The sequence below is a fragment of the Alosa pseudoharengus genome, unplaced genomic scaffold (genome assembly GCF_046254945.1).
Source record: "Alosa pseudoharengus isolate Yale_2024_CS ecotype anadromous, Long Island Sound unplaced genomic scaffold, YU_APseudo_1.1 YU_APseudo_1.1_scf_2, whole genome shotgun sequence".
Taxonomy (NCBI): domain Eukaryota; kingdom Metazoa; phylum Chordata; class Actinopteri; order Clupeiformes; family Clupeidae; genus Alosa; species Alosa pseudoharengus.
The window spans coordinates 49,220,424-49,239,497 of NW_027468663.1; the positions used below are offsets into that span (position 1 = coordinate 49,220,424).

General features: G+C 48.5%; 1 protein-coding gene across 9 annotated transcripts in view; it reads left to right on the forward strand.

The window, feature by feature from the left end:
* The window catches only part of kmt2cb (lysine (K)-specific methyltransferase 2Cb), a 78,877-nt gene that overhangs the window by 21,426 nt on the left and 38,377 nt on the right, over nucleotides 1–19,074 (forward strand). For all 9 annotated transcript variants that reach the window (XM_076295338.1, XM_076295340.1, XM_076295339.1 and 6 more), the window contains 9 exons: nucleotides 7–116; nucleotides 1,818–1,980; nucleotides 2,465–2,636; nucleotides 2,861–2,975; nucleotides 3,322–3,497; nucleotides 3,940–4,235; nucleotides 7,380–7,454; nucleotides 9,384–10,174; nucleotides 13,407–13,508. In XM_076295338.1, coding sequence (XP_076151453.1) covers nucleotides 7–116; nucleotides 1,818–1,980; nucleotides 2,465–2,636; nucleotides 2,861–2,975; nucleotides 3,322–3,497; nucleotides 3,940–4,235; nucleotides 7,380–7,454; nucleotides 9,384–10,174; nucleotides 13,407–13,508 — 2,000 coding nt within the window. The remainder of the gene's footprint in view (nucleotides 1–6; nucleotides 117–1,817; nucleotides 1,981–2,464; nucleotides 2,637–2,860; nucleotides 2,976–3,321; nucleotides 3,498–3,939; nucleotides 4,236–7,379; nucleotides 7,455–9,383; nucleotides 10,175–13,406; nucleotides 13,509–19,074) is intronic.

Below are 19,074 nucleotides of genomic sequence, written 5' to 3' on the forward strand. Positions count from 1 at the left end.
TTGCAGGACGGTGCTGGGCCCATCAGCGCTGTGCCGTGTGGTCGCAAGACGTGTGCCAGGGCGAGGACCAATCACTGCTCAACGTGGACCAAGCCATCCACTCAGGGAGCACACAGGTAAGGGGTCTTTTAAACACAGGAATGCTGGCTTGCTTTCTCGTAAACACACAGAGATGGAGACGAGTCTGGATTTGCCCCGTGTCGAGCTTCGTACGGGCCTGGCCGTGACACTGCGTCCAGATGTCTGTCCAAAATAAGCTGGACACATATTTAAAGCAGTGCAGAACAGAAAGAAGCTTCTGGGACTTGTCGCGGTGCAGCTGGTGGATCACAAGCATTGACTAGACTAGAGTTGAGACGACCAGCTCCATTGACCATGTCATAGCTTGACCAAAGTGGGTATGGTGTGGTAAAATACATGGTCAATAACGGCAACAATAGGCCGTTATCCATATATATCTGGCACATCTCCATGGCCGGTCCTGTGAGTAACGCCATGTGCTGTCAACCTGCTCCAGTGCTGTCGTAAGCAATGTGAGCAGCGTGATGAATCTGTCTGGTGCTAAAGGTCACCGCTGATCAGCGTGGCACACCCGCCCTCCCTCCCGCCTGCGCGACGGAAAAGGTCACGGCACTCAGGAACACTCTTGCTTCCACGGCTTAGCACTTAGCATTTAGCACCCTCCCCAATCCCAGCCTCAAATGATGGGCTTTTAAAGCCTCCGTATCCTTTTCCAAGTGGATAAGGTGGCAGTAAATAAGCCACTGAATTAGCAGCGTGAACTATGAATCGGCCTGCTCGAGTGGGCAGGTGTCAGGCTCCGCAGTTTGCATGTGACACACACAAAATGGTCTTCCCCGACCCCAGTGTTTTTTGATGGATTAGTTAGACGTAGCTCTGTAGCTAATTGCAGTTTGCTAAGTGTGGGTGTTGTTTTGCCAGACTGTGACAGGCACAATGGAATAATTAAAGACCACAAACACTTGCTATCTGTCCTGTACCTGGCTCTTTACAGCAATCAGGAACATGTGCATCGATAAGGTTGTTACTTTTAGGGAAACTCTGTAGGGGAGAGTAATCCCGTAGAGGAAGAGAGCTGGCCTAAAAGGGAAAGTGAGTCTTGAGAAGGAGAAGTGAGTCAAGCTGAACAGGGAATTATTTCCCCTTCCCGTCGAGTTATTTGGTTCACCTTTCACAGAAGAAAAGTTGGAAACTATGGCAATGCCCTCGACTGATGTCTGGGTTTAGTTTGTCTTTATTTGCATGTAATGGTTTCTCAGGTGATATAGTTGCATAGGACCGTGATGGGAACAAAACAGGAGGTGAATGTAAAGTCTGTGGGAGTGCATACGTATTCCCACATGAGTGTGAAGAGTGCCTGCCATAGGCTTAATAGTATGTAAGGCCAGCCAACTGGAGTGGTAAACCTCTCAGTAATTGCACTGACCCTGGAAAACCTTGAGTCCAGTTTTCTGTGAGCTGTAATTATAGTTTGACTGACACGCAGTTTTCTATGAGCTCGGTTGCTGAGATGGGTTTTTGAATAGGGTCCATCCTTGCTGCGGTATCCTAGCGCTTGGTGTTGGTCTGGGTGTTTGGAGTGGACGGTTCCCTATGTAATTTTGGTGTGGTATGGTTTAGCTGCTGCAGGATTGGATGATGTGTTCATTTCACTCATGGTTTTGATGGCTCTCTCTCTCCCTCTATACCTCCCACTCTCTCTCTCTCTCTCTCTCTCTGTCACTCACTCTCTCCTTCTTCCTACTCTCTCTCTCTCTTTCTCCCTCCCTCTCTCTCTCTTTCTCTCCCCCCTGCAGTGCTGTGCATACTGTAAGCGCCTTGGAGCATCCATCAAGTGCTGTGAGGAGGGGTGCGATCGGATGTACCATTACCCTTGTGCGGGGGCTGCCGGAACCTTTCAGGACTTCAAGAGACTTTTGCTCTTCTGCCCTGATCATATCGAATTAGCAATTGACAGATGTGAGCGTCTTTGTCTTCTTCTCATTTTACTCCTTCGCTTTCTCCCCCTTCGTTGTGTTTCTCCCCCTGTGACCCTCCTTCACCCTCTCAGCCCTTCGCTTTCTCCCCCTGTGACCCTCCTTCACCCTCTCAGCCCTTCGCTTTCTCCCCCTGTGACCCTCCTTCACCCTCTCAGCCCTTCTCTTTCTCCCCCTGTGACCCTCCTTCACCCTCTCAGCCCTTCTCTTTCTCCCCCTGGTTCCCCTACTCTAGTTATCCTCTATCTTGAAACATCATATGGTTTCTCTTTGTCTTCCTCTCCATGACGATACAACAACATTCCTCCTCTCACCCATATGACCACTCATCTCTCTCTCTCTCTCTCTCTCTCTCTCTCTCTCTCTCTCTCTCTCTCTCTCTCTCTCTCTCTCTCTCTCTCTCTCTCTCTCTCTCTCTCTCTCTCTCTCTCTCTCTCTCTCTCTGTTCCTTTTATTCTGGGTCCCAGCTCTTGAGGAGGCCAACTGTGTGCTGTGCGACAGCCCCGGTGACCTCCAGGACCAGCTCTTCTGCACCAGCTGTGGGCTGCACTACCACGGCATGTGTCTGGACATTGCAGTGACCCCTCTGAAGAGGGCAGGCTGGCAGTGCCCGGAGTGCAAAGTCTGCCAGACGTGCAAGTGAGTCCTCCTCCTGCTCCTGCTCTGCTCTCTCTTCGTTTGTTTCCTCATGACCATCAGAGAGATGTTGTCCATCAGGCTCCGTGAGGAGAGAAGGTTTTTACGAGAAGAGGTTATATAGATTTGTTTGCCTTGAGATGCTAGGTGCTTGGTGTCAGGTTTTCTGTCTTTGGCTTTGTATGTCCATGGTAAAGGTGTTCTTTGCGATATCTGTGTCACTCCAGGAACCCTGGCGAGGACACCAAGATGCTGGTGTGTGACATGTGCGATAAAGGCTATCATACATTCTGCCTGCAGCCGGCAATGGACTCCATACCTGCTGGTGGCTGGAGATGCAAGGTGAGGAACCCTGACAACATCAGCCATAATGCATACCTATAATCATAGTCAATTGAAGTAATTTACTCATTGTTTGCAGTTTTGTCATATGGAAATCTTTTGTGTTCCCTGGGCCTCAATTTCTTTTCAGTAGACATCATCCACCATAGATTTGAACCAGGGTTGTGCACAATTCAAATTGCAATTCTGCTTCCTGTTTGCTACCTCAATTGAAATGCAAGTGAAATTCAAGAATTGAATTGGAATTGGAATTCAAGTGCCAGTTTCAATTCAATTCTGGAATTTTTGCACAAGCCTGATTTGAACTGAACATTGCATTTCCTGTTTGTGTGTGAACTCTTTGTAGAACTGCCGCGTGTGTGACCAGTGTGGCACGCGGACGAGTGGCCATTGGCACCACTCGGGGCTGCTGTGTGAGGCCTGTGCCGGGCAGCAGGACCCAGCGCTGGCCTGTCCTCTGTGTGGTGGGGGCCTGGACCCTGAGCTCCAACCCCACCTGCTCACCTGCCACAGCTGCAAAAGGTACCTGAGGATGGAGGGGGAGGAGAGGGGGTAACTGGGATGCAGGGGATGGAGGGGGAGGAGAGGGGGTAACTGGGATGCAGGGGATGGAGGGGGAGGAGAGGGGGTAACTGGGACGCAGGGGATGGAGGGGGAGGAGAGGGGGTAACTGGGATGCAGGGCGAATGACCCAAGTAGTGTGGAAATGAGTGAAAGGATGAATGAATATTTGTACTGAATATGCTCATGACTATCATGAAGTCTATTCTAAATACCTACAATTGTGTGTGTTAATGGAAGAGTTATGGATGGGTGCTAGCATCTGTTGTGTTTGATTTCTTTGATTGATTATTTTGATTTATATTTATAAATCCTTCTTATAGTCCTGCTCTTTTATCTCATATGCTGTGCGTTTGTACTCTGACGCTCACTTCTCGTTCATGATCTCGTGGTCTATTTTTAGGTGGTTGCACCTGGAGTGTGAGCAGCAGGTGGAGGGCTTCGTGGAGCCCCTGCCAGGGGAGCACTATGTGTGCTGCGGCTGCCAACGCACCAGCCCTGATCTGGACCCGCCGCACAGGGACCTGGAGACCCGGCTCATGCTGGCCACAGTCGGCGCCGAAGAGCCAGGGGACGCGCCGTCTGAGTCACAGCCGTCCAGCCCGATGGACTGCCCGCCCAGTGGAGCGCCTGAGGAGGAAGAACGGGCGGCTGGCACCGGCGCCGCTGGTTGTGGGCAGGCAGGAGAGCAGGTGTCTGGTGAGTGCTGCCACACAAGGGACGCTGTTTCTTTAAGACTTTGTTGTTATTGGAAAAGCCCATCCCCCGAGCGCACACAAGCTAAAGATCTCTCAAGTGTCTCTGGATCTTCTCAAGTGTAGGTTTGGTCTAGTGGCTTCGATTTAAATTTAGATGTGGGCTCTTTGGGTGTGTGTGGTGGCGTTTTTTGTTTTTCTTTTCTTTAAAAACAAACATTTTCTGGGTGTTGGCCAGAAATGTCCCAAGTTTGCCAAAGGTTGAAACGGTTATGAAAAGTGCACTTCATGTAGCCAGGGTTTGTTGTTCCTTTGCAATCCAGAAACTCCTTGGACTTGCCTCGTAGCTACAGCGTCAGCCTGTGGTTTATTGGATTAGCTGTGCTGGATGAGCGGTAGCAGTTTTAGGGTTTTAGTTGGACCTGGGCCCTCTTACAAGATGCAGGCCGTCTCTTAGCCAAGTGTATAAGTAAGTATAAGTATATATACTTTTTTGATCCCGTGAGGGAAATTTGGACTCTGCATTTATCCCAATCCGTGAATTAGTGAAACACACTTAGCACACAGTGAACACACAGTGAGGTGAAGCACACACTAATCCCGGCGTAGTGAGCTGCCTGCTACAACAGCGGCGCTCGGGGAGCAGTGAGGGGTTAGGTGCCTTGCGAAGCGCTAACCAGTAGGCCACGGCTGCCCCCAAAGTGCATCTTATCTGTCTGAGCACGATGGGCATTCAAGGTTTCCATGTTTGTTTACATGTACTGATAATTGTTTTCTGTTCAGGTAGATACATTGATGTAGAGGAAAACTCATAAAGTACACACACACACACACACACACACACACACACACACACACACGCACGCACGCGCACGCACACTTACACATAGACACACCCACATATGTACAGCTCCTCAGAGACTGGGTGTGATGAATGGAGTTGGGAGATGTCTGCTGGGGGAGAGAAGAGAGAAGCCTCATATCTGCTGCCAGCCTTTGTAGGGCCTCCTAACGTCAGTGCGTGCCAGAGGCTGGGGAGTGGGGAGTGGCTGCTGAGCAGGTGCTCGCTGGGTGAGGAGAAGAGGAGGAGGAGGAGGAGTGTGACTGTGGCCTGCAAGTGTGTGAAGTCGCTACATTTGTTTTTGTCATGGCAGATGAAGAGTCAGTGTTTGGGCCTAATTTCTCTCTCTCCCTCTCCCTCTCTTCTCTCTTACTCTCAACCCTTCTCATATTCTGCCATGCTTTGCATCCAAATGAACACAACTAGTGTTGGCTCTTTAGCTAAAGGACCCAGCCGCTTATTATCTCCACTTCTGTCAGCGGACTAAAGCCGCTTTGCTCACTTTGTGAGATGTTCTCGTGAGTACAAAATGGAAACACTTCCTGTCTATGGGATTTTACAGGATGTCTTTGACTTTCCATGTTCCACACTGACAAAGTGGGAAACATCTACAGACTTAAAAGCCGCCCATCGCCGTGCTCCAGAGATTTCCTGGGAATGCAGGGTTGTGCTTGTTGTGAGAACTACGAGAACGCTTAAAAAGCCGCCACCTCAACTGTGCGGGCTTTTTGCACATGGTCACGCTTGTCGTTCCTGCGGCCCCATGAAGTGCCGTCCGGCTCTGTTTGGCAGCGTTTCCTCCGCCGGTGTGCTCAGGACCGGCGTGTTCACACCGGAGTCCGTAATGGAGCGCTGTGGCGGCTGACTGAGTCATCAAGCCCTCTGCCAGTCTCCGCTCTCTCCGCTCTCAATATTGCCCCAAACTAAAGCTTTGTTGAAAAATGCATGTAGACCTACTGGTAGATGTTTCATTGGAGTAGGGTGTGTGTGTGTGTTTGTGTGTGTGGAGTGTGGAGGGGGGGGGGGTGCAGATGGTCTTAAAAAATGAACTGTTGTCAGCACACAGTTGACTTGTGCAAACTACTCACACATTTTTCATTGTAACTGATCGTCCTTGTGAGACTGTGTGTGTGTGTGGTCTCGGAGTCTTGTCTCTAGTTTGGAATGGTTCTGTGTGTGGATTTCCAGAAGAATGCTTTGACATTCTGCCCAACCGAGCTCCCCCAGTGTGCAGCAGTATTGGTTTGGCCTTTGACTGAGCCCGAGTGCTTGTCGGTACTGGTTGGTTTGATGCTACTGCACAACCAGAATCCCTGTGCTAGCTTCACCTCCACCGTGACCTGTGTGGAGCTCTCATCATGGTTCACTTACAACACAAAATAGCCCTCGCAAATGGTTCCAATGAAGCTTGCCGATGGATGTGGGTGAATAGAGTGAACACAAGTGTTCAAATAGGTGTTTCTGAATGAGCGCTGTATAGCCTTTAGATTCCTTCAGAACATATTGGCAGCTATGGCACTATTTACATATTCCACAGTCGTGTTGTAGGAGGCAGGATCTCTAGATTGTATTCCAAGGCCGAGCATGTTCCATACCCCCCCCATTGGTTTTCACTACAGATGGATATAGGCATGACATCTGAGTCTCTGCCATCGGTGGTGAAGCAAAGCCAGGAGAGGCTGGCTTCAGATCAGCCAACCGCCATACATTTGCACAGTGCAAGAGATCTGTAGTCTCAACCGCCCAACGTCCACGTCGGACTACATACTCCTACCTCGCGGTTACTCCATCTGCTGTGTACGAGTTGAGCCTAGACCACAGGTTGCCATAGCAATAAATGTGAAGATTGTGGACTGGTGTTACGTCAATACGTTTGCAATAAGTTAGATATTGAGGGTTGTAGACTAGTGATGAAATCATTTCGCTCCAGCTTTCTATCAGAAACGGCATTGAAATGGTTCTGGTTGATATAATTGCCTCCTATCCTGCAATATGTCCTAAGTTTTAGTCAATATTGTCGGTGATTGAATGGATACTGAAAGCCATGTTGTTTGTAGGCTCACAAGGGCAAGTGTTGCCAATTGTTGATGATTCGTTCCTTAATCCTCATCTTCTCGCTCCTTCGCTGGTTGTCCATCCCATCTCATTTTCTGAAATTCACACCATGCCCAATAACTTGTAGCCATGCCCATTTTTATTCTCACTGTACAATAACACTTTCCATTCCCGCTCGGAAAATGAGTTATGAGTAAGAAGTAAGGGCCACACTGTTTCACTGACTGGCTTCCCCTCACTCTTCTCTTGCAGAAGCCAAACCTGAGCTGGAAAGTGAAGAGTTATATGAGGTTACATGTGCTGAAGAGCCCAGGGCGACAGCAGCAGGTACAAACAGACATTTTACTTCTGACTAGAGGTCGACCAATATGGGTTTTTCTATGGCTGATGCTGACCTTTTGAAATCATGACAGCCGATGACCGATATATATAGGCCTGTCACGATAACAAATTTTACTGGACGATAAATTGTCTCAGAAATTATTGCGATAAGCGATAATATTGTCGTTCTGAGAATTTTCCTCGGGAAGAGGAAGACGGCCCACTTGTTGTGTTTTTTTCCCCCAACTGGGAAAACTGCAGCGGATGATTGTGTTTTAGATGCATATGCATGTTTGTTGTGTTGCCGCTTTTAATTGCGACTGTTTTCCAACAAATGCGACACACCGACTCGCACACGTTCAGTGGTTCACCACGGGCATTCGGTTTAAATCCGAAATGCTCCCACACTGCAGCTGTCGCGTTAGGCTTAGAAACCAATTCCATCTTTTTTGTCTTTATTAGGCGTAGCCTACTCGAACTCGCAACTAGCTTTCTGCCTAGTGCCTACCGGTATACTTCTCACGCGGCTCTTTAGCTGCACTCTGTGGTAGGCAACGCCAGTAGCCACACCATGCGACTGATAAGTGACTGACATGAGGGTTCACTCATCGTTACTCTAAGGACCCGAGAGAGAGAGAGAGGGAGAGAGAGAGACGAGGAAAACAAACAAGCATGCAAATGGCATTTATCGCGGCCAGAAAAATTATCGAGCTAATAATAATTATCATGCGATTAATTGATTTATTGAATATCGCGACAGGCCTAGATATATATGATGCCGATTTATTTTGTCTGATATGCTTGTCGAGTTAGAATTTTTTAAAAGCCATTTATTATAAAATTGTATCCCATGCACATTGCTATCTCGTACATTAAGGGTTGATAGATTTGGGCAATAGTTTGATGGGGTGCATGATGGTTAATGGTAGTAATAGTAGAGGTCTTAAAACCTTTAAGGCACCTTCCTAAAACTGTCCTAAAGCATGTTTTTGTTTGTTGACAGTCACTGAGTGTTTCTGCACCCACACACGAATGATATGCCGCACTTATGGCGACTATTGTCAGCATCAACTAGTAAAGTGTAATCACACTTTTGAATGTTTTGCTTTCTCCGCCATCGTTGCTAAGAACATAAACTCTTAACTGTGTCTGAACAAAGTGCTTCTGCAGCGTGTGAGGACTTTTCTGCCCTCATACAGCCTCAGAGGGAGAGAAATTCTCCAGGACCAAAAAGCAGAGTTGATAACGGTGGAGCTTATCAATACTGCAGTCTTTGATCATTCAGCCCTGGGGCACGTTACTGGGTTTGGTACAGCTGGTTGGTACAGCTGATTGATCAATACTGTTCCAAAGTTCCAAGCCTAAAGTTATTTAGCATTTTCTCTCTAAAAGTAACTTACAACATTGTTCTTCTCAATCTTACAAAAGTGAACTTTAGCCCTACTGGCCAACATCCACTGGAGTGTGCCAGTAGTGTGCCATTTTGATTGACACAAGGGGCAGTATCACACGTGTTCCACAGCAACAACAGTGGACTGCCTGCAGGTACGCCAGCTTGTTAATCGGCTTAAAATGCTCAGGCATTGGCCAATGCAGATTATTTAAAAAATTTACAAAATCGGCCCGATTGATCGGCTCACCAACCAATTGCCTGACCAATCAATTGGTCAACCTCTGACATCAGTTTCGCTGGAGAATTTGAATGTGAGGGCACACAGTGGCTAAAGCAGCAACAAAAAAAATTGTAATTTAAAAGAAAAGTCCAGTAATTATAGATAATTATAATTGTGATGGTGATGATGAAGGTAACATGGTATTGATAATAATGATAGTGGTGATGGCGGAGGTAGGCACAATTGTAGGTTTCCTTTTGCAGTGCAGTTGATATCTGAACCCTTGCACATGTGACCCCTTCTCTGTCCCTCTCTCTTGCAGTGTCTCCTGAGGACACGGGGAGCCAGAGGCTGGAGGCTGAGGCCCCAGAGCCTCCCCTGCAGGCTGAAGAGCCTGAGCCATCTCAGGCCTGCACGGCCACGGCAGCCCCCCAGGGAGAGGAGCCTGAGCCTGGGCAGGAGAAGCACGAAGCCCCCGCCCCCACCCCACCCACCAAAGAGCCCACAGATGCATCAGCACCAGCTGTGGAGGAAGCCATGGAGGTCTCTGGAGATGTCTCCCCAGCTGCTGAGGCGAGCAGAGAGGCGACCGGCCCGACCCTTGTGCCAAAGGAAGAGAGCGCAACAGAGAAGGAGGAGGAGGAGGTGGAGAAGAAGAAGGTGCTGAAGGTGGAGAAGGAGCCCAGCTCCAAGGTAGTGGCGGTGAAGGAGGAGGAGGAGGATGAGGCTCAGCTCGAACACCCTGTGGACATGGAGACCACTAGCGGCGGGTCCATCCTCCCCCAACCTGCGCCGCCAGCCGAGGCGAAGGGCGCCGCCCACAAGCCATCGTCCGTCCCAGACGTGCGGTCTGAGAGCACATCTCCCTGCCCCCCTCAGGTGCCACTCTCGCCGCGCACGTCTCTGGACGAGACTGTCCAGGCCCCGCTCCCACTCCCGCTCCAGCTGCAGCTCCAGCTGCCTGAGACCGAGCCAGAGCCGCCGTTCTCCCCAGTGGACTTCAGCACGGCCATACCCCCCGCCATGTTTCTACCCATGACCCCCAAAATTGGCATGGGCAAACCGGCCATCACTAAGAGGAAGTTCTCTCCAGGAAGACCCCGCGTGAAACAGGTGAGCAGCGGACTGCGTGCCTGTGTCTCTACATTCTAAGTTGTACGTTAGAGCAGATGCAGCAAATTACAATGCGCATTACAATGCACAATTACAGTACATTGTTAGTGTACTTTTAATTTTTAGTTTAATCAATTTTCTATTTAACCAAGATGTACATGCATTTACGCCAGGTAGAAAGTTTGTATATGACGGTGACCATGAGAAAGTCACAGGTAGATTGACACTCTAGGATATACACCCTCCCTCGCATTGTGAGTAAGTTACTGCGTGAATCACCCACGTCCTCTCATGGCTCCAGAGGTCTTGCTCCTCATCTGCCGTCTCCTCATTCTGACTTTATTTTCCATCCAAATGCTTCTGCCGTATAGACCCTTTCAAGAGAGTTCCATTATCAGCATCATAGTTGGCCCCACAAGGCTTCCGTTTTAACATTCCATATGTTATCTTAATGCAGAGGAAGTAGATTGGGAACCAAATTCCAAGAGATTCCGCCCCGTAACTCATTTTTTTTTTCATGGGTTTTACGGGGTTTTACGGGTTAGAGTAATGTTGTCAAATAAGCCATTACTTCAATTCATCGTGTTTCCTTACTCTCTGACAACATATGGTGATCATTTTTGGAATGGTTACAGTTTATTTTCCATTATTTCCTACATACTGGACCTTTAAGGCAGAGGAAGTAGATTGGGAACCAAATAGAACGTTCAAGCATTGTTTTTGTTTTTATTGTTGAAAGGGTCTATGCAGTATGTTGTCAAACTCACACAGTCACACAGAAATAGCATCATGTACAGTACGTGCAGCCTGCGGAAGGCAGCCTATGTCTGTCCGCCTGCCCCTTGTGTCCTGGCTCCTTAGTCCTGGTGGGCGTGCTGAGTTTCGGTCTGATGAGAGCGCGCGCCGTCTCCACGGTGATTCACGGCTCGTGCCCTCCCACGCACTACGCTTTCCGTCTGCAGCCGTCGTGCCCCCACCTGCCGTGCTCCTACTTTGCCGACACACGTGTGGCCTGCGACCGCGGTTAACCTCTGAGTGCGGGGGAATCGGGCCAGACTCCTCTCCATATTTCAACAGCCATAAACAAAATGCTAAAGAGGGGAAACTCATGAGGGCCCGGTCTCGCCATAGCCCAGCTTTAAGATTCCAGGGTGTCTGTTTGAATGTTTTAACGCTTTCACAGCATGAGTGTGGAGCAGCAGTCAAGCTTGCCACCAGTTTTACTCTGAATTTCAATCCATTACTGATGGCTGCATAATTGTACTTACTTAAAGGCCTGTCTACACTGTTCATGTGATGCATAAAATACGATGGATTGAGATTGGCCCTTCAGTGTCACACAGTCTGAATCTCTGTGAGAGTAATGCTCAGTGATCTCGCTCTTCATGTTGTAATCGTTATAATGGGCACTGTGGACTTTGCTGTCCTCATTAGCTACAGCAATATCTTAAACTACGTTTTACTGTCATCCTGTGGTTACCATTGGATGTGTGGACAGGATTTAAGAGACTGTTCATTGGCACCTGCTCATTGATTTACCAACTGAGTTGAGTGTTCCCTTCCACAGATCCATTGTGTAGATATAGAGGCGGGCCACCCTGTGAAATGAGACGTGATGTAAAGGGCTCCTCTTTCCACATGGGCAGACTTCTGCTCACTCCTGGGCTTGCGTCACCTGCCCCTCCCCCCCCCACCAGGCTGTAAACAAGCCCAGCCACTAATGTGGTTACCATGGCAAAAGGTTCCATGCCAGAGTCTGTGCTCCTGGCACATGGAATCTGTGCAGTCGTGTGTGTGCGTGTGTGTGTATTTAAGGGTGCGTGTGTGTGTGTGTTTGAGGGGGCTGGATGTGTGTGTGTGTGTGTATTTGAGGTGTATGTGTGAGTTTGAGGGGGGTGGGTGAATGTGAGTTTGAGGGGGGTGGGTGGATGTGAGTTTGAGGGGGGTGGATGTGTGTGTGTGTGTGTGTGTGTGTGTGTGTGTGTGTGTGTGTGTGTGTGTGTGTGTGTGTGTGTGTGTGTGTGTGTGTGTGTGTGTGTGCGCGCGCGCGTGCGTGTGTGTGTGTGCATGTGTGTGTTTGAGGTGTGTGTGTGTGTTTGAGGGGGGTGGATGTGTGTGTGTGTGTGTGTTGGGGGGTGTGTGTGTGTGTATGTGTTTCAGGGGGGTGGATGTGTGTGTGCGCGTTGGGGTGTGTGTGTGTGTTGGGGGGTGGATGTGTGTGTGTGTGTGTGTGCGTTGGGGTGTGTGTGTGTGTGTGTGTGTTGGGGGGTGGATGTGTGTGTGTGTCATCACCTGCACGGAGCCAGCATCAGTCAGCGTGTCACGGCGTAGCCCTGCGAGAACAGCAGGGACGCCGCAGCTCTGCGTTGCCTACAAGACAGAGCGAACGCTTCGCGGCACGAACTGAGCTGAGCGCGCCTGACACGAGAAAAGCCCATTCTCTTTGGCCTCCTTTAAACATTCATGAAGCATGGACAGCTGCATAACACACTGATGAAAGGGATATGCATGATGCTAGTTGCACTCAGTTATTAACTGCCCCATGGGTATCTTACAGTGTCACAGCAGTGCTCCATGCCAACCTTTTACAAGGAGCTTTTTCATGGTAGCTCATGCTTGAAGTCCCCTTAACCCTTAAAGGAGTACCGTCACACCGGTGTGACGGGAATGTTGAGAAATTAACGTTCTAAAGAATATCTGGGTTCATTGAATTCAACATAGAATTTTAGAACCTTCAATTGTTGCGGAACTTAGAATGTTCAAAAACCTACACCTTCATACCGACCCCCAGCATGTGCTGTACCGATGCTGTGTGTGGAGGCAACAGAATGCACCACAACGCTATCATGAACTTAACAAGAATCCACAACACTCCATATCTCTTGTTCTCTCATTTGTTTTCTTCATCCATTGCACTGGTCATCCATAACCACCATCTCTCTTTGTTTTGTTCTTACAATTCTCTCTCTCTCAAGCATTTTTTCTCTGTCTTATGTACGAGTATGCACATGTGGAGCGCTCTATGTGTCTATGCGTGTGTTCTCTGTCTTATGTACGAGTATGCGCATGTGGAGCGCTCTATGTGTCTATGCGTGTGTTCTCTGTCTTATGTACGAGTATGCGCATGTGGAGCGCTCTATGTGTCTATGCGTGTGTTCTCTGCCTGCTCTGTTATTTTATGTTGCTGCATGTTGTCGCCCCTTCCTCTCCTTCTCACCCATCCCACCCCCAGGGAGCGTGGAGAGGCCCAGGCCGAGCTGTCTCCCCCTCCTGGTCCCTGGAGCCCCCAAAGACCAGGCAGCCCACCAGCACCCCTGCCTGGGGCATCAGAGTGGTAAATACCAGACTATTAGAGGCTAGAGGGGGCTTTAGGGCGGGTGGATGGGGTGGGGACAAGGGGGTTGGATGGGGGAGCAGGGAGCACATGAAAGGCGGTAGCTAGAGGCTGGGAGTTGAGGAGGGAAGCTGGAGAGTTTGAAGTGTTGCAACCAGCCAGGCTGAACGCAACAGGACAGAAAGCCAAGTAGGCTTAAGTATAAGGGATTTATTAAAGAATAAATAGGTAAAAACCACAAACGTGGAAAATGGGAAAGAAATAAGAAAAAGGAAAAAATAATCAAAGGGTTTTTTTTTTTTTTTTCATTGTGGGTGTATGGCCCTGGATGCTCTACGGCTTTCTCAGACGACCATGAGAGAGGCATGGCTGCTGGGGATTGTGAACTGACTGCTGAGTGGATCTAACCTCTGTGTTTATGTGAATGAGTGTGTGGGGAAACGGGGCGTGCATCCTGAACGCATCCTGAACTAAACACATGGGCATGGCGCTGCATGCGGCCCTGCTGACTGGGAATGTGAAGCAGAGGCACCACCTGGGGCAGCGCCAGCTGTTTTGTGATACGAGGGCAGGGGGGACGGGCGCGGGTGGGGAGAGCTGTAGTGGAGGCCGGCGCGGTGGGCACTGCCATCTGCTAGCATGGCACCAGGGGCACGCTGGTGTTAATCCACAAGCTACGGGGGCAGGGAGCCAACTCAAGCCCTACGCGCTCTCTCACACACACACACACACACATATACACACACACACACACACACACACACACACACACACACACATATACACACACACACACACACACACACACACACACTCACACACACGCACAGTATCCTAAAGACAAGGCCAAGGCTTGCTCTCATCACATACCCTACAGAGATGAAAATGAGATCATGCTGGCACAGAAATGCACTGATACAGTCCAGTACGCATACAGACACAAGTACATGCTCTGTCAAAGAGTCTTGGCGCAAATATGTGTGTACCTCTACCTGACATGACCTTGAGTTTTTGGGAACAGTAGAGGCACCAGAATGTCATGGGGTTGCGCCGGGCGAAAGACATTAAAGGAACACGCCACCCAAAATCAGTAGTGATATATGTTCTTACCGTAACTTTCACGAGTTGAGTCGTACCTCTCCCGCGTCGGTAGGTGCACTCAAACGCTCTGTCGCGCGGCGCGAATGTGTTAGCATGTTGCTATGCTAGCGGGCTCTGCCGTGGCCGTAGAGAGAGGCACATAGCAGTATTCAAACACCTCCACGTTTTACCTACTTAAATACAGTTGCACGAGTAGTTGATGAAAAATGTTAGGGCACACAACATGAAACGTGACGATTTTCCAAGCGAATAAACATGAGAACTACAATGTGTGGCGCAATAGCACTTGGGAGTACTTCGACCTAGCGTGGTAATATTATTAACACCTAATTGTAGATCCTATCCACCACAGAGTTTAGAATCCATGCTGGATCGACCCTCAGCCTCTCCCTCCCCTCTGAGCGAGAGAGGCACACACACTAGAGATGGGCGGATGGGCTATTATTTCAACCATAACTGCATAGCAAAACTTATCATCCATCAGCCATCCATCAGCACCAAAGTTTGTTGACCAATTTTCAAAACTGCACCTGCCCACCATCCGCTGGTTGTTTTAATGTAGGCTGGGTGATGCAGCGCTGCTGACGTGAGGCTAGAAAGCCCTTGCCTGTTCTAGAAAGACTGATCTAATGCAGCAAATATATTAAAAGGCAAAAGTCGTACATTGGCTAGGCCTATCCCCAGAATATCAGCAGCAAACTCAGTCTCTGTCGCGCAAAACAGTCTCCAAATAAAACGCACATCGGCCTGTTGCCTATTCTGCCAGCTTGTGACAAAATATCGTCCAAAATGCTTGATTGCATTACATTCTCCACATTTTTAGCTACATTTTCATGTACCACATCAGCATTTTTGTTCAGTGAATCTTTTGTAAATTGCTTTACAATTACCGTCGGGCCTATAGGCCTATTGCCTGGCTTGCCTCAGCTTCGGTCACGTCCTTTTACAATTTTATCATTGTAATAAAAAACGCAATTTGCCACATAATTTCAGCATGCTCCTGGCCTACTAATTAATGCCTATTATACTTTATTTTTTGCAAAAAGAAAGAAATCCTTGATAAAATAACAAGTCATTCACATTATAGGCTACTTTACACACTGTTATGTCAGGTTGACTGACAAGCCTGTTCTGAAGACTCCCATTCATTTTGACTGCACGAGCGCGTCTTTTTCAGACAGACATCGCAATTCATTTTATAGCAGGCCATCGGACAAATATGACGCCTCGATATTAAAGAAACTCCGACTCCATTCATTCTGAAAGTCCACCGCACAACAATGCAACGTGCATGTTCACATTTTTAGTAACAACCGCCAAACTTGCTTGCTTGCCTTACACATCTAAGTTTTCCGACTATTTTTCTTACCTTCTTTTTCCGCTGTGGATGTTAGTGAGTTTGTAGAAGTTTTAGCTCTTACGTTCTGAACATCTCGCACTGCCATCGCCCGATGTCATTTCTTAGTCATATCACTCTCTGTCTCTCTTTTAAATGCCTATTCCCTGAATGGTAGGCTACAATTATGTGTTTTATATATAGGCTAATATCTAAACAAAATAACCCAGGCAGTCTCATCTAGGATATAACACAGGTTGAAGTTGGTTCTATTTAGGGAGGTGAACATCTGTAGATGACTCAGAAATGACATCGGAAGACAAGGAGTGAATATGGCAAGAGGCAAGCCGAAGTCTGCTGACAAGGGCCCGACGGTAATTGTAAAGCAATTTACAAAAGATTCACTGAACAAAAATGCTGATGTGGTACATGAAAATGTAGCTAAAAATGTGGACAATGCAATCAAGCATTTTGGACGATATATTGTCACAAGCTGGCAGAATAGGCAACAGGCCGATGTGCGTTTTATTTGGAGACTGTTTTGCGCGACAGAGACTGAGTTTGCTGCTGATATTCTGGGGATAGGCCTAGCCAATGTACGACTTTTGCCTTTTAATATATTTGCTGCATTAGATCAGTCTTTCTAGAACAGGCAAGGGCTTTCTAGCCTCGCGTCAGCAGCGCTGCATCACCCATATAGCCTACATTAAAACAACCAGCGGCAGGTGCAGTTTTGAAAATTGGTCAACAAACTTTGGTGCTGATGGATGATAAGTTTTGCTATGCAGTTATGGTTGAAATAATAGCCCATCCGCCCATCTCTAGTGTGTGTGCCTCTCTCGCTCAGAGGGGAGGGAGAGGCTGAGGGTCGATCCAGCATGGATTCTAAACTCTGTGGTGGATAGGATCTACAATTAGGTGTTAATAATATTACCACGCTAGGTCGAAGTACTCCCAAGTGCTATTGCGCCACACATTGTAGTTCTCATGTTTATTCGCTTGGAAAATCGTCACGTTTCATGTTGTGTGCCCTAACATTTTTCATCAACTACTCGTGCAACTGTATTTAAGTAGGTAAAACGTGGAGGTGTTTGAATACTGCTATGTGCCTCTCTCTACGGCCACGGCAGAGCCCGCTAGCATAGCAACATGCTAACACATTCGCGCCGCGCGACAGAGCGTTTGAGTGCACCTACCGACGCGGGAGAGGTACGACTCAACTCGTGAAAGTTACGGTAAGAACATATATCACTACTGATTTTGGGTGGCGTGTTCCTTTAATGCAACATTATTCAATCTTTCATCAGTGATGGCTGTCCAATTCTCTCTCGCTCCAAAAACAAGACAACCCCACCCCCCCCCCATCCCAGCCCTGTAGCCCCTTGTCTGCTGGTTGACCATGAAGGAGAGCTTGAGGTTGGAGACAAAGAGTGAAACTGAAAGTATAAATGTTCTGGAATGAGGAAGGATAGGGTTAACTCTTGGGAAATGAGTTTCACTTTGACCGCCCCAATGGCTGACCCTCGCGGATATGTTCTGACAGCGTAATGGGGACCAAATTACCAGAACAACAACAACAAAAGCACCCCCCTACACACACACACACACACACACACACACACACACACACGTCAGCCTCCACCTCTTGACATTTTGAGACCCCTCTATAAGGGATGGTTATTAGGGAGGAAAAAACAGCCTTGTGCACACTGGCTGTCAGAATTACGCAGGCCCTGTTGTTTGTTTTTACCTCAGCTGATTGATCGAGGCCAAGTCAAAGCCAAAATGGCAAGCTGTTCATTAAAACGCAAACAAGGTGCTTCAAGCTAATGCGTTAGCTGCTCCCTTTTCTTTGAGAGGATGAGTGTTTTTTTTTTTTTTGGCGCACACGACACGACAGGCTTAGTCTTAGTCACCAGCAACCCTTGAGAAAGGCACAGATGCGAAGGGCAGGCAGGCTGAAAAAAGAACTGCACCCACTCATCGTGGGCATGCAGTCTGCTTGACCGCCAGACACAGGCATCAGACACAGGCATCAACACGCCAGACACAGGCATCAACACTGAAGTGTCTGCTGCCATCCCGTCACCTCGATTAATTGCTTTGTAACCGGCTGCAATCTGAAAAAAAGCTAAAGGTGAGAGTGGAAGTGGGTGAGGGAGCCAGCGTTGGCTCAGGAGGCATGAAGCCCCCCCCCCCCCCCACTCCCCTCCCCACACCACTATTTGGCAGGGAAAGCTTTTAATGAAGTCACCACTCGCCGTGCCTGTGGTAAGAGGAGCAGGGCCCAGCGGAGAAGTGAGGGGTAATAAGGATGAGAGCGGCTGTCTGGGGCCTGTCTGCAGGCCAGCGAGTGCTGGCATGAGTTCCAGGGTGTCAGGCGCAGAGGGGGGAGGGGGGGGGGGGGGTGAGAGAGGGGGTGGGGGCAGGGGACAGAGTGTTGGCAGTGGGGGAGGGGAGCCAGGCTTCAGCCCTCTGAACTACTCAACCAGGCTTGGCTCCTCTGGCAGGAGAGGCAGGCGGGGAGAACGGCTGGCACAGGCTTAAACAATAAACACACAGGCCCACACACACACACACACACAAACAAACACACACACACACACACACACACACACACACACACACACACACACACAGATGGGAAAAATAATAAATGAGAACGCAAATGACCACAAAGCTGTGAATGCCCACCAAAGATGAATCAAAAATTGTCCACTGTCCATGAACTTATGAACATAAAGGGAAGTCATGGTGTTCAGATTTCATATATTTCATTTTGTAGCATCATACCATCTAACATGGTGTAATGTAGACCATCTCCACCATTTTAACTTGAGAACAAACAAGATGGCTGCCACGGCACTGGTGTAATGGAGGGGTTTTAGGGCTGAGCTATTTGCCTCTACTAGTTGAATGGGCAGAGAAAAACAGAGAAACCTTGTGCTGTATCACTAACAATGCCCCAGTAAAACCAGGCAAAGCCGTGATGGAGTCTAAGGGACTTGCTTTAGACATTTATTTATTCTGTTAAGTGCAAAGGTGACAGAGTAAATTATTGTTACTGATACAAATCCCAGTGCATTGATGTTTTTATTTCAGACTGCTCAATGCCTTTCTTGAAAGCCT